This window comes from Drosophila kikkawai, chromosome 2R, assembly GCF_030179895.1.
Source record: "Drosophila kikkawai strain 14028-0561.14 chromosome 2R, DkikHiC1v2, whole genome shotgun sequence".
In the NCBI taxonomy this organism is placed as follows: domain Eukaryota; kingdom Metazoa; phylum Arthropoda; class Insecta; order Diptera; family Drosophilidae; genus Drosophila; species Drosophila kikkawai.
The window spans coordinates 6,826,416-6,838,725 of NC_091729.1; the positions used below are offsets into that span (position 1 = coordinate 6,826,416).

At 42.7% G+C, this 12,310-nt stretch overlaps 1 protein-coding gene across 10 annotated transcripts in view; it reads left to right on the forward strand.

Moving 5' to 3' along the window:
- nolo (no long nerve cord) overlaps positions 1–12,310 on the forward strand; it is a 64,505-nt gene that overhangs the window by 40,999 nt on the left and 11,196 nt on the right. For 7 of the 10 annotated variants that reach the window (XM_041776832.2, XM_070283563.1, XM_070283564.1 and 4 more), the window contains 4 exons: positions 1,417–2,585; positions 2,963–3,074; positions 6,090–6,219; positions 7,351–7,473. In XM_041776832.2, the coding sequence (XP_041632766.1) occupies positions 1,417–2,585; positions 2,963–3,074; positions 6,090–6,219; positions 7,351–7,473 (1,534 nt within the window). Of the gene's footprint in view, positions 1–1,416; positions 2,891–2,962; positions 3,075–6,089; positions 6,220–7,350; positions 7,474–12,310 lie in introns of those variants that run through there. The other 3 variants (XM_070283565.1, XR_011444407.1, XR_011444408.1) reach the window with 3 other exon arrangements.

Sequence of the window (12,310 nt, forward strand, 5' to 3'; positions counted from 1 at the left end):
GGCGCGTCTCGCTGCCGCCACCAGAACCTTGGCCTCCGCTGCCGATGCGGCGACAATAAAAGTCATGAAGGGATTGGAGATGGCAAAGCGCCAGCCAGACAAACAAAAAAAGGAGAAGAGATATAGGCACCAAACTCAGAATGGAGCCAGCAAACAAAGTTGAGAACACGCGCCTGTCGGACGAGATACACTGATGAAAATGTGTAGGATAAGCTGGATTTATCCTTATACTTAAACTAGTCGCACAAGAGCTATAGTAAAACCTCTAAGCTGGTCAATTCAGAAAAAATCATCATATTCCAACAAAACCATCCTAGGAGATACTATACTATACTCAATGATTAATTTATTTTTTGGAATAGCGAAAGTAGTTAGGACATCAGAATGTGAAAATTATAAAAAGGAAGGCTAAAAAGAAAGACGTTGCGAGAAGCAAATCCTTCATATATCATTTATAATAAATATGATTGTGCCATACCTGTATGGTTGGTATATCTGAAACCCAGCAATGCATTTATGTATAATTGTCTCCTAAATTTTTTCCTGTGCAGCAACTCTGCTGACCTACTTAGAGAGAGCCTTTCTTAGACATTTGCGGCCGATTGGCGCCGCCTTTTATTTATTTTTTTTCTTTTTTGCAAAAGTCTCATCTACAATTTGACTACAAATCAATAAGGGGTAGATTTGCTCCCGTCCAGAGCACTCGTCGACCTCTGGCCTCTCGTCCGAGCTATCTATTGACTGTCAGCGCGACCATAAAAATCACTTCAGGAACAAAAGAATGCCTGGACACAACCTCTGCAGACCACTACCAACTCCAATAGAAAATGCGGGAAGTTCGGGTTATGCGAGGACTAAAAGGGACTTCAATAAATGGCTGCCCTGGCATCTGCCGAATGAAATGCAATGTGTGTGACGTGTCGAGCTCCATTGTTGATAGAAATTTATTTAGCTCTGGCGAATATGGAGTGCGCAACTCTGTGGCCCGAGCGGGGCGATGTGTCGCGTTGACACAAGTTCCAGTTGATTCGATTCGGGGGTGTATGTGTGATATTTTGGACAGGAATTGGACTGGTTCCCATGGTTGTCCTTTGATGAGTGGTAGTGGTGTCATTCCTCCCACTTTTAAGCGTAAAATTTGATAAATATTGTCAAGCTAAATGGTATGGTTCTGATGTGGTAAAGGCCCTTAACTGCAGGAAATTCCTTTAATTACGAACTTTATTACGCCCTTTATGAGTTTTAGAAAGTAAGACTCCATTAACTTTGTCCGACGTAATACATACACTTTATAAGACAAATTATTCCACATTTATTTATCCTTAAAACACTTTAATCTCAATATGTTGGCGCCAATTGCATTTCCTTTAAGAAATAATATTTAACATTCTATTATATTATATTTACCTTTCTCAGCTTCGTGAAAGACACTGACTGGTCACCGTGCAGCGTGACTTGTGGCGAGGGCATTCGTCGTCGCTCCTACAAGTGCAAAATATTTTTGGAGTACTCCCGGACGGTGGCGACCGTGAACGACTCGTTATGTGAGGGAACCAAGCCCCACGACGAGGCGGAGCGCTGCGTGGAGGATCCGTGCGTGCTGCCCTCGCACGGGTTCGACGACCAGTTTCCCAGGGACTCCATTAAGGTCGGGGTCTCGGAGCCAGGAAAGACGTATGTGTGGAGGGAACAAGGCTACACATCGTGCAGTGCCTCCTGCCTCGGAGGCGTGGAGGAGCTGATCATCAACTGCGTCAGGGAGGATAACGGCAGGGTGGTTTCACCCTTCCTCTGCTCACCAGAAACCAAGCCCGAAGCGCGGGTTCGCACCTGCAACGACCGTCCCTGCCCGCCCAGGTGGAACTACTCGGACTACACGCCCTGCTCCAAGAGCTGCGGCATTGGCATCAAGACGCGCGAGGTGCAGTGCATCCACGAGGTCACCCGCGGTGGCGAGAACACCATGGTGGTGCCGAACAGCATGTGCCCGCAGCCACCGCCTGCAGACCGGCAGTACTGCAACGTGCTCGACTGCCCAGTGCGCTGGGAGGTGGGCGAGTGGTCCAAGTGCTCCCACACCTGCGGATACGGGTTCAAGGACCGCAAGGTGGAGTGCAAGCAGATCATGGCGCAGGAGCACAAAATCGAGCGCCCTGAGTCGATGTGTCCGAGCGCGAAGCCACCGGACAAGAAGCCGTGCAACGTGAAGCCCTGCCCGCCGGAGGACCCCAAGCCCGTTATCCAGATCAATAACTCCACGCACATTCAGCACGATCCCAAGAAGACCAAGATCACACTCAAGGTGGGCGGCGCCGGAGTGGTGTTCTTCGGCACCCAGGTGAAGATCAAGTGTCCGGTGAAGAGGTACAATCGCACGAAAATCAAATGGAGCAAGGACCACAAGCCGCTGCAGCGTTCGCGGAAGTTCAAGGTGTCCAAGAAGGGCGCCCTTCGAATTCTCGATATCACGTTCCGCGATGCCGGGGTCTACTCCTGTCACGCAGGACTCAGCTCGGCGGAGATAAGCATCGAGGTGAAGGCCAAGCCGGGCCAGCAAGCCGAGGAGCTGGAGCGCCAGGAGTCGGGTGCGTAGTCAAGTCGAATTGTGGTTTTACTGAGTGATGGGAAGTGGGTAGCCACTTATTACACCTTAATTATTTTCGGAAAACTACAGAAAAGCTTGTTACTAATCTAGTTAACCATAGAATAACTTGGCAGCAAAGTATCTATAAAGAATGTATGTACAAGTACTATTGGACGACCGTAAATAAAACTAGACTGTAATGAGCACTAAATCCTTACCTTTTCTTTCATAGAACTAAGAAAACTCGAATCCGCAAAAGCAGCGTTTTTATAAATATTATTTATGCAACTACCTTTCCCAAGCAAAGTACAGTACACCGTTGGCCTTAATGAGCTTGTCCATCTGACTCTGGTTTTCTCCTTCCTCTGATTTCCCCAGATCGCCTTGTGCGTGAACGAAGCGGCACGGAGGCCCTCACCTCGGCGGACATGACGTCGGTGGACGGTGCAGGAGTGGGAGCTGGCACTGGATCTGATGGCCATCCTGATGGGTAAGTTCTTTTGGGAAAAGTTTTCACGCTCAACTTCCGGAAGTCGATTAAGCCGGTTGCTGGAAGAGTACCTCTCTTTATATATAAGCGTGATGTTGGGGGATTTCTTTAGTTTGCTTATTTAGCAGTAAAATGTGACAGCTAGCGTTCGTAATATGCGTAATGATGTTGTCAAAATTGGGGCTTAATTAGGTGGAGTAAAATGCCAAAACGAAACTATGCTAGGACGAGAGTTTAACGTATTACGAATTTAATTCTTCTAAGCTTTCTTAACATGGAATATAAAGCTATTCTAGAGATTCTAGAGAAGTAATTGAATGTAATAAATGTAAAGCGATTCTTCACTTTGGCTGAACAAAGAAAACCAGCATCAGGTACTTTGTGTAACTAATCTGTGACTCGATTCCCATTTGGCAGACGCCTAGCCCACGCAATTCCCAGTTGAGGTTGCGAAAGTTATTAACGTCTTGTTGTGTTTCCACTCTCGTTGCATCTCCTTCAGAGTCCAGCTGCTACTTCCGCTTCCGTGTACAATATTCGCGCCTCAAGTCCCGCCACAAAGTGCTAACCGCTTAGTGTCTGGTTAGCTATGTACGGGCTCTGGATGCTTCCTGCGCCTTGCCTATATCTAGGAGGCATTGCCGCTCACCTTGGCGCTTGCGGCCTATTCTGCGTCTGCGTGCTTTCGACGGTTGCTGCTGTCTAAGTGTTATTTCCGGCACACCTCTTCCACTGTTCCCTGCACTCGCTAAGGCGAGTCAGTGTTTTTATTTGCCTTTCCTTGAATTAAAGTTTTATGCGCTTGAACAAAGCAACAAAGAAAAAGTAGAACAAAAACTCTATGTAGATTTCATGGTTACTTAGTTGGCTCACCTCTGCATATATATCGTCCCTCCCGTAAAAGTTTGCTATGACACTTTAAGTTGCTATATATTTTCTGAAAGGGCTTAAATTTATACGTATTACAAAAACCTTACTATTACGACTCAGATTTGATTTACTTAAATATATTTATCCCTTAATCAGAACTCGGATGTGATCCTGAAATCCTAAGAATCCCTACTATAAGTGCTACAATTCTACGGCATTATTATGTGGTAGCACATGAACTATGACTGTTCTACGATTTATTTTGAGCTTCCCTAGCGTAGTACTATATTAATTAGGTTAACATAAGAGTGGCCTTTAATGCTGCTATCGAGTGCCCCGGGCCTGTATAATGCTATCTGCAAAGCACGTTTGTGCGGTTTATTTCGCAATTCGGGTTACGTGTTCGGTTGGTTTGGAAGTTTAACGTGCCAAAAATTACAGAGTAACCGTTTGCATATATAGATGGGCAACATACAAATGTACATACATACATGTTTGCATATGGACAGGCAATACAACTCCATACGTTGGCAATCGTTTGGAACGCCTCTCACCCTCTGTTTGTGTGCTTAAATGTTTAAGCAAATGGTTAAAAGCAAACAGCCGCCAGGAAAATGCATGTTGGCCATTGTGCATGCTTCCGAAATCCCCCTTTAACACATTCGAAAACGGCGGCATTTTCGGGTTTCTAATGCGTCATCAACGTTGTCGTTTTACATTAAAACCAAATATCAAAATGGAGCTCACTTCTGGCGGGTAATAGAGGACACAGCTTATATTTGGCCGGGGCTTAAATATTTTAAACACTCAAAGTAATATATTTAACATAGTTTATGTTTGCGAAAACGCGCACATTGTATAGAGAACAATTTCGGTCAATTGTGCTGCTGGGATAAATATGCAAATATTTGGCAGGGCAGCGATTTGTGGGATGGATTTTGGTCTTTTGGGCTACATTTGTTTCGAGCATTTGATTTTTTCATACCGTAAAGTTTCATTCCCATAACAATATTGCATTAAAATCGTTATTAAACAAGAAAGGAAGATAACTTCGGTTCGCCGGAGTTTGTATACCCTTGCAGTTTGCAATTGGATCATTAGGAATCTATTTATTTTGGTCAAATGGAAAGAAAAACTAATAGCAGATAATATTTAAAGATAGCACATAACTAAATGATTTTGAAGAAAAACAGAGTCATTACTTAATATTTTCAGATTTACAGTTGCAGTTTTACATTCCCAGCTTTTCAGCTTCCCCTACATTTACTAATGCTCCTATGGCAGCTGTAAATGGAAAATGAAGTTCTGAAATAATCACTTGTAACTCTAGTTTAAAAAAGATAAAAATATGTTAAAAGCAGCAAAGTTATAATTTTTTTCTAAAAATATGATATATGATATATTTGTCCGATCCTGCCCGTTCTGACATATATAGCGGGGATTCAGATAGTTCCAAAACTGAGGGACTAGTTTGCGTAGCAACGGACGGAATAGAATATATATATAATACTTTATAGGGTAGGAAGGAGACATTCTCTTCACTGCGTGGCAAACTTCTAACTAACATTTTTAGACCCGGCAAAAATATTAAAACGTGAAACTTTACTTAATAAACTGATGTATTTAATTTTATTTAAAACAAAGAAATTCTAAATAAAAAATTTGTAATTGCATTTTTGGTGCTTAATACTTCTTCTAACAGAAATTGAGAACATAGCAAACTATTCTGCTATACTTTTCAAAAATCTATACACAATTTAAGGGAATTTTGAAGGCTCTCCCTCCAGTTATTTGACTTCCTTAACCGATTTCGAAAGACAAACTTGCATACTTGGCTGCCAATAATATGCACGAGCATGTTCGAAGTTCAATTTCATATGGCAGCCGTTCAAAGGCATTGCAAACAAGTGCTTTTCACCACCTATGGAAAGTATGGAAAAGGCAAACCGTTCTTTTGTTGGGGAAAAAGATGAAGTTGTGCCGCAATGTAGCACTAGCCAGGGCTTTGCGGGAACATGGGGACGGGAATCTGCATTTGAAATTTTCCGGACCCAAAAATAAAGGGGAATTCTGACCGGAACCTAGCTGGGCCTAGCATTATTAGATGTTTGGTTCTAACGTGTGTTTGTTCTGTCCCCTTTGCAGGTCCACGCAGCAGCAGGGCACACGTCGCAGGCAGCAGCAGTCGGAGCGCCTGCAGAATGGCAGGGAGCGGAGCCGCAGGCCCAAGTCGGACGGAGTGCAGCATGCGGACAGCAGCATCATGGAGGACGATGTGAGTAGTGCACGGCTCGCCGTTATGATTGTCTCGCTCAATCAACGTCATTGCCGGGCTTACATCTTAAATATGTTCCGGAAGCGTGTGGGGACGGATATGGAGTGCGAGTTCCTTGGGCCATCGTTGTCCTTCCTGGGTTTACACAATTTCGTTGTGTATTGGATTTGCGGCTCGGTCGCTCCCATCCGCCTTTCGGTGTGTCAACATCTACGTAATTTGATAGTTTTTCCACTTGGCTTTTCCGATTTCGTTTGTGCTGCTTCATATCAGCAGAATAAATATGTATACCAACTGTTGGCAGTTTAGAATCCTTTCTACGTCTCTCTCTCTGGCCCGCTGGCTGCTCTATCTTTTTCACTGGCCAAACATATAATGTGCTTTAGAATGACATTACGTATACGTTCAGTTGCCAGTCGACTAGAAGAGAGAGCCCAGCCTTGGTGGATTTGGGCAGGGAAAAGTATGTAAGCCAACAGACTCTCCCTCCTTCCTTAGAAAATAACAATAGACGAGGCATGGACCCGGGCTGAAATGGCCTGCTTTTGTCCATGGCTAGGCGAGGGAAGTAATAGGGCTCCGAATATCCGTTCGGTTTTCCAGGCCAATACTACCTGGCCAAATTGCTGTTTGTCTGGTGACTGATTCTGGGTTCACAGCTACCCTTTCTGTAAGTCCCATTGCGGTTATCCCATTCTCCGGCTGACAAGACAGCCAAAAATTAGCTGGTTTGTCGTAATTGAGTTTTTGTCTGTCTGGAAGGAATTGGGATTTCCGTATTCGGTAATCATTTGATAGGATATATGATTTAGAAGTAGAGGGAAAAGTAGAATATTTATAAAAATAAATTGATAAATAATTGATGACCAGGAAACACAAAAGACCAATGCCTTACCAGGGCCCTCAATGCCTTTCAACTGGTGAAAGAAGCTTTTAAGACAGTCGGTAGCCAGGACTGTACATCACTCGCATATCTATATCTGCATAGCCATAACTTTAATCCAAAACTGAATGCTAATAAATAACGCCACACTTAATAACTATTTCTGCCATATTTCTTTCTTAACCTACCCCGATATCCAATCCACCCACCTGATCTGTGTGTGTGCCGTTGCGGGTATGCATCTGCAGCATTCGCAATTAGTGAAATCCGAGGACAGAGTGCCACAGCCAGCGAGCGCCAGCAGTGGCGGCAGCCGGACCAGGACTCTGCTGGCCATGCCGTATTTCCAGGCTCTGCTCAGCCACCTCCAGGTGAGAAGGGCAGCGTCCTCCGTGGGCACGCCCTGCCTCGTTTATTTCGACTCATTCGTTGGCACTGCCGGTGCTGCACTTATTTTCATTCGCCTGTAAACACACAATCCGTTTGCAATTGCTTTTGCTTTTGATTTAAATTCGTTCTTTCTTGGCCTTGCCAGGGAATCGTTGCTCTCACTTCGTTTCGCAGTCACTGCATTCCGTAGTTTTGTTTCGTTTGTTTTTATTAATTTCGAGAGGATGCGCCATCAGTTTTGCGTTGCATGCGTGTTGTGAGTGCACTCGAAAGGACGAAGCCAAGGACAGTGCACATAAATTGTGCAACGTGTGTATATTTGTCTTTGCTCCGATCGCACCCAGGTCCCCAATGGCACTGCCAACATAACTAGTTGTCGTTTTAGAATCTTCTGTGTCATCAGCTTTTCGTTTTGCATGGTCCCTCAATTTACGATTTCATTTATACCTAGTTAATTAGCTTTAGGCTGAAGCTCTTCCTGGGGTTTCCTTCAAATATTTGTCAATATTTGAAGAAGCAACCAAGAAATGTGTTTTGCATGCTACGAGTGTCAACAATAAACTGAAAACTTGTCTTTCTTTTTACATATACACCAACGAAACCAACGTTTTTTTTACTCTTCGGTTTGTTGCTCGGTCGACCTCTGAATTATTGACACCACACCAAAATATACAAATATAACAATATGGGGAACCATTTCGAAAACCCCCAAACATATCGATTGCAACGTAGGTAAAACTTTCCAATGACAACTACACCTTTTGCCTGATTCCACCAAACATTAAACACCTTTTACCACTAACCTTTGGCGCGTAAACAGTTTTCCCGATGTGCTTGAGCACCAAACAGCCCGTCCCAGAGCACTGAAATTTATGTTTCGTAATATTTAATTAAAGCTGATACGAAAAATTGGACCTTCCTTACGGGCTCCAGGCCCTCTGGCAACTTTTTGCGCGCCAGCTATCAAAGACATTCTTTGCAAACTTTTTGTATGCATTTTGTACAATATGAAATAAGCAAACAATTGGCATTATGGGTAAAAAGAAGAAGCTCCAGTGCAGGCCTCACAAAGTTTTTGGCCGAAAAAGTTGCATGCTGGCAAAGTGAAAAGCTGGAAAATTGGCAGAAAATGCACAAAGAAATACTCTCGGAAAAACATATTCCATACAAAATGTGCATACGAAATTAACTGCGGCTGTGTTTTAACTTTCATTTGCGTGTGTATGTCCACAAATAAGTGTTAAATTGGTTTAAAAAGCTTGCAGGATTTTATTGTCATTAATTGTCATGCGCCGTCAACAAAGTATTCTGTAAAGTATTCATAAAATATTTGTAAAAAATGCTCAAATTATTGCCTCATTCTTGGCAAAGAAATCGAGTTACAAAAATGATTAAATATTTGCAGATTACATAATCTAATCTTATTTGCGTTCAAATCACTCACCCTTGAATTATTTTACTTTAATTATCCTTTCTGTTAGACAGTCGTATTTACAATGATTTTTCAACGTCATATCCTATCAATTAAACAAGTTCTACGCTTTTGTTATATTCTCAAGTTTACCTAATAATATAGATCATAATAATTTATGTTTTTGCATGTCTAATCAAATATATAACCTATATTTTAAAACATATAATAACAGAACAAATAATTTTAACTGCAGCAAGCCCATCGTTGATTTGTTTGGCGTTGGATATGCCGGCTGGGTAAGAGGTGAACGCATCAAATGGCTGGAAAAGTTCTCTGGCATGCATACGTATAGGAAAATAATTTCGCTCACCAACAAACAATTAAACTTTTTTAAACCTAATTTATTAATTGAAAAGTTTATTCTTTACCACGCGAGTTTTTCCATGAGCCTCGCTAACTTTTGCATATATCGCCACGTAAAAGTTATGTAAATACGGCCAAAAAATAAAGCCAGACAACAACATTTTGGCTTTTAAAATTAGCTTTCAGTCAACGTCGTCGTAACTTTTACATACCTAAACCTGGTGGTACAAATTTTGCACTTGAATGGGAAAAGTGTGTGAGAGCCGCGCTTTAGACAGGCATTTTTAATTGAATACAAAATATTTTTCACTGAAACCAGTGGTGGGCAGAGCAGGTAACTAACTAGCTAGGGATTAAGAAGGTAATACTTAGGCACCTTTTGGAAACGAAACTTAAAGTGTTGAATAGAACCAGGAAAACAATCGGGCGAAGCTAAATCCAATCGTCTGGATACGTTTGGCAGAAATATACACTCCTCCTTCACGTCATAATCCTATCGACTTTCTAGCTGTCCTTCCTTGGTTCTTTGGTGGTTTTTGTCTAATTATTGCTGAGGGTGAAATTTTGCGTAATAATTATGGCTATATCTAAAAGGCATTCTTTTCAAATTGGGTTCCTTTCCAGCTTTAATACCGTAATCATGAACAGCTCGTAACAAAGCTTTATCCTTGACAACAAAGGTGTCTGATAGTTGCTCTTTTAAAACAAATACAAAACGCAGTACAGCCAAGCATTCTCACCATAGCTTTCTTACTTGAAATATATTTTGTGGTTAATACAATGGTTTAAACGAACCATGCATTCGAATCCTAAACGGAAAAACGGATCTGGCAACAACAATCAGTAGACGCTCCACCGCCGAATGCAGATTAGGCAGAAATAATTTATGGTGCCCAGCCAGGCAGCAGGATGCCAGGATATCCAGCAGTCCCACCCAACCACGCGGGGTGTTTCCAGTGCAGATGCAGGTGGGGGAAACGGAGCTATTCGTGGCAGCGACACTTTAAACGGCATTTATCAATGCTCACTCATAGTACTAGACTGCTATAAGCATTTTCAGACTGATACGATTGGGCGAAAAAAGCAGCCAATATGACAAATTTTGGAGAACATTTTTGCCGCGAATGCTCGTGGTGAGCCACTTAAAATATGATGTGGTTTTAAAGCAAATAACTACACAGACATACCGTTGCATATGGTCTTTATCACACTCGTGGTTGTGTGTTTGGCTGACAACTGAAACCACTCCGCCCGAAACTTTGCGGTGGATTGATTAACTTTTTGCCGCTTCCACAGTCTCGTCTGGCACCTCATAATTTAATAAATTTATTTACTAGGAGCATATATATGTGTATATGTACCTATTTAATTTATTAATGTAACATAGTTGAGTCTCAGAGCGTGGTCTTAAACAGAAGCAATTTAAAGACCATCGGAGTATCATGAGTCTACAGAATGCATTTAACATTTTGTGCACAAAGCTTTTCCTATTTGTTTTAAACTCACAGCTCTTACTTGCAGAATAAATTATTGACTGGATAAACTGCTTACGGAGTCTCTTTGAGCATAATCATCCCGAATTCAAGATGGATGCTAAATGCTTAAAACTCTTGAGATTCTGAGCTAATTAAACTCCTCCTGCTTCCCCTTAGATTTGACTGCTTTTATCGTGGCAATGAACGTCAATTCCATTCAATATTGCGCTGTCTTTTATTGGCAGAGCTTTTGCTAACCATCCCTTGGAGATAGCAGTGAATGCAAATGCTGGCCATTTCATGTTTAATTGCATTGTTGTCTGCGGTGCGGGCTTCCGAGTCAGCTCATTAGCAGCTCTGTGATTCGGGGACTTCCCAGTCTCCTCCAGCCTCCTCCGCCTCCACTGGGCTGTAAATTTGCAAGGCACTGGCCTGGCACCTGAATCATTTCATTGATTAGCTCTCAGAGTACAAATTATTGCCTTGGCAGTATAATGCATTTCCATCAGGATCATAATCATTGACCCGGCTTAGTTAGTTGGTTGGGCCCAGCTCGGCCTGTATTTGTTTGGCTGGGATTGGGCATTCTTAATTAGCTAAGTAACTGCAGGCCAGCTTGCTCTTCCTCTTGTTTGGGCCAACTTACTAAATTTATGACCCAGCATTTGGGCTATTAATATAATTATTCCTGGAACGCCTCCAATCAACAAATTTTGTTGTGTTGGACCTTCGTTTTGGTTTGGTTTCGGCTTAGCCCAGGCAGGCCAAAGTGCTTTAATAAATTTCCAGAGACCAGAGACCAAAGGACTCTGCCGCTGCAGCTGGTGGCACATATTCGTCATGCGAGGCGTAAATGATTTAAAGCGAGAAAAATGCGCAGGCATTTTCTGGCTTTTAATTTTGATTGCAACTATTTATTAATAGCATGGGGATGGATGGGGTGGGAGGATGCAGAATGTGGCATGTGGAGTACAGGATGCAGCATCCGCTGGTTTCTGGCTCCGGGGCATTTTAGCTTAGACCCCGTGCCATTTGCTGCCGTTTCGCTGCATTTTTCACTCCTCTCTGTGGATGCTCTTATTTATATTTATCCGCAAGCGGCGCCTATTGCTGGCAACATTTAAACTTAAATTAAACGACACACATTTCAGGCGGTACACTTGGTGGCTACTTTGTTCCTGCTTCTGTTTGTTTGGTTGGGTTTATGGTTCGGCTCCGTTCAGTTCGGTTGGGTTTCCGTTCACTTCAGCTCCAGGTTGCGTTAGGGTCTGTCTCCGGCAGCATTGCAGCGTTTGCCTGTCAGGCGTGAGAATTTAACGATGTGCCCGGACCAATGTTAGCTTTTGAGTGCTGGGGCAGAGTTGCTAATGAGACTGTGCTGCATATATTGATGCAGAAAAACATGAGTCAACTTAGTCGTCGAAGCAATATCAGATAATTAATAGTTGTAGTCAGAAATGGGTTATGAGCAGTGAGATAAATGAGCAAAGTAGTATAAGTTGTATACATTTTGTTAAACTTTTCGTACTAAAATTTTTATACCCGGTACCACGGGTATCCCATAAA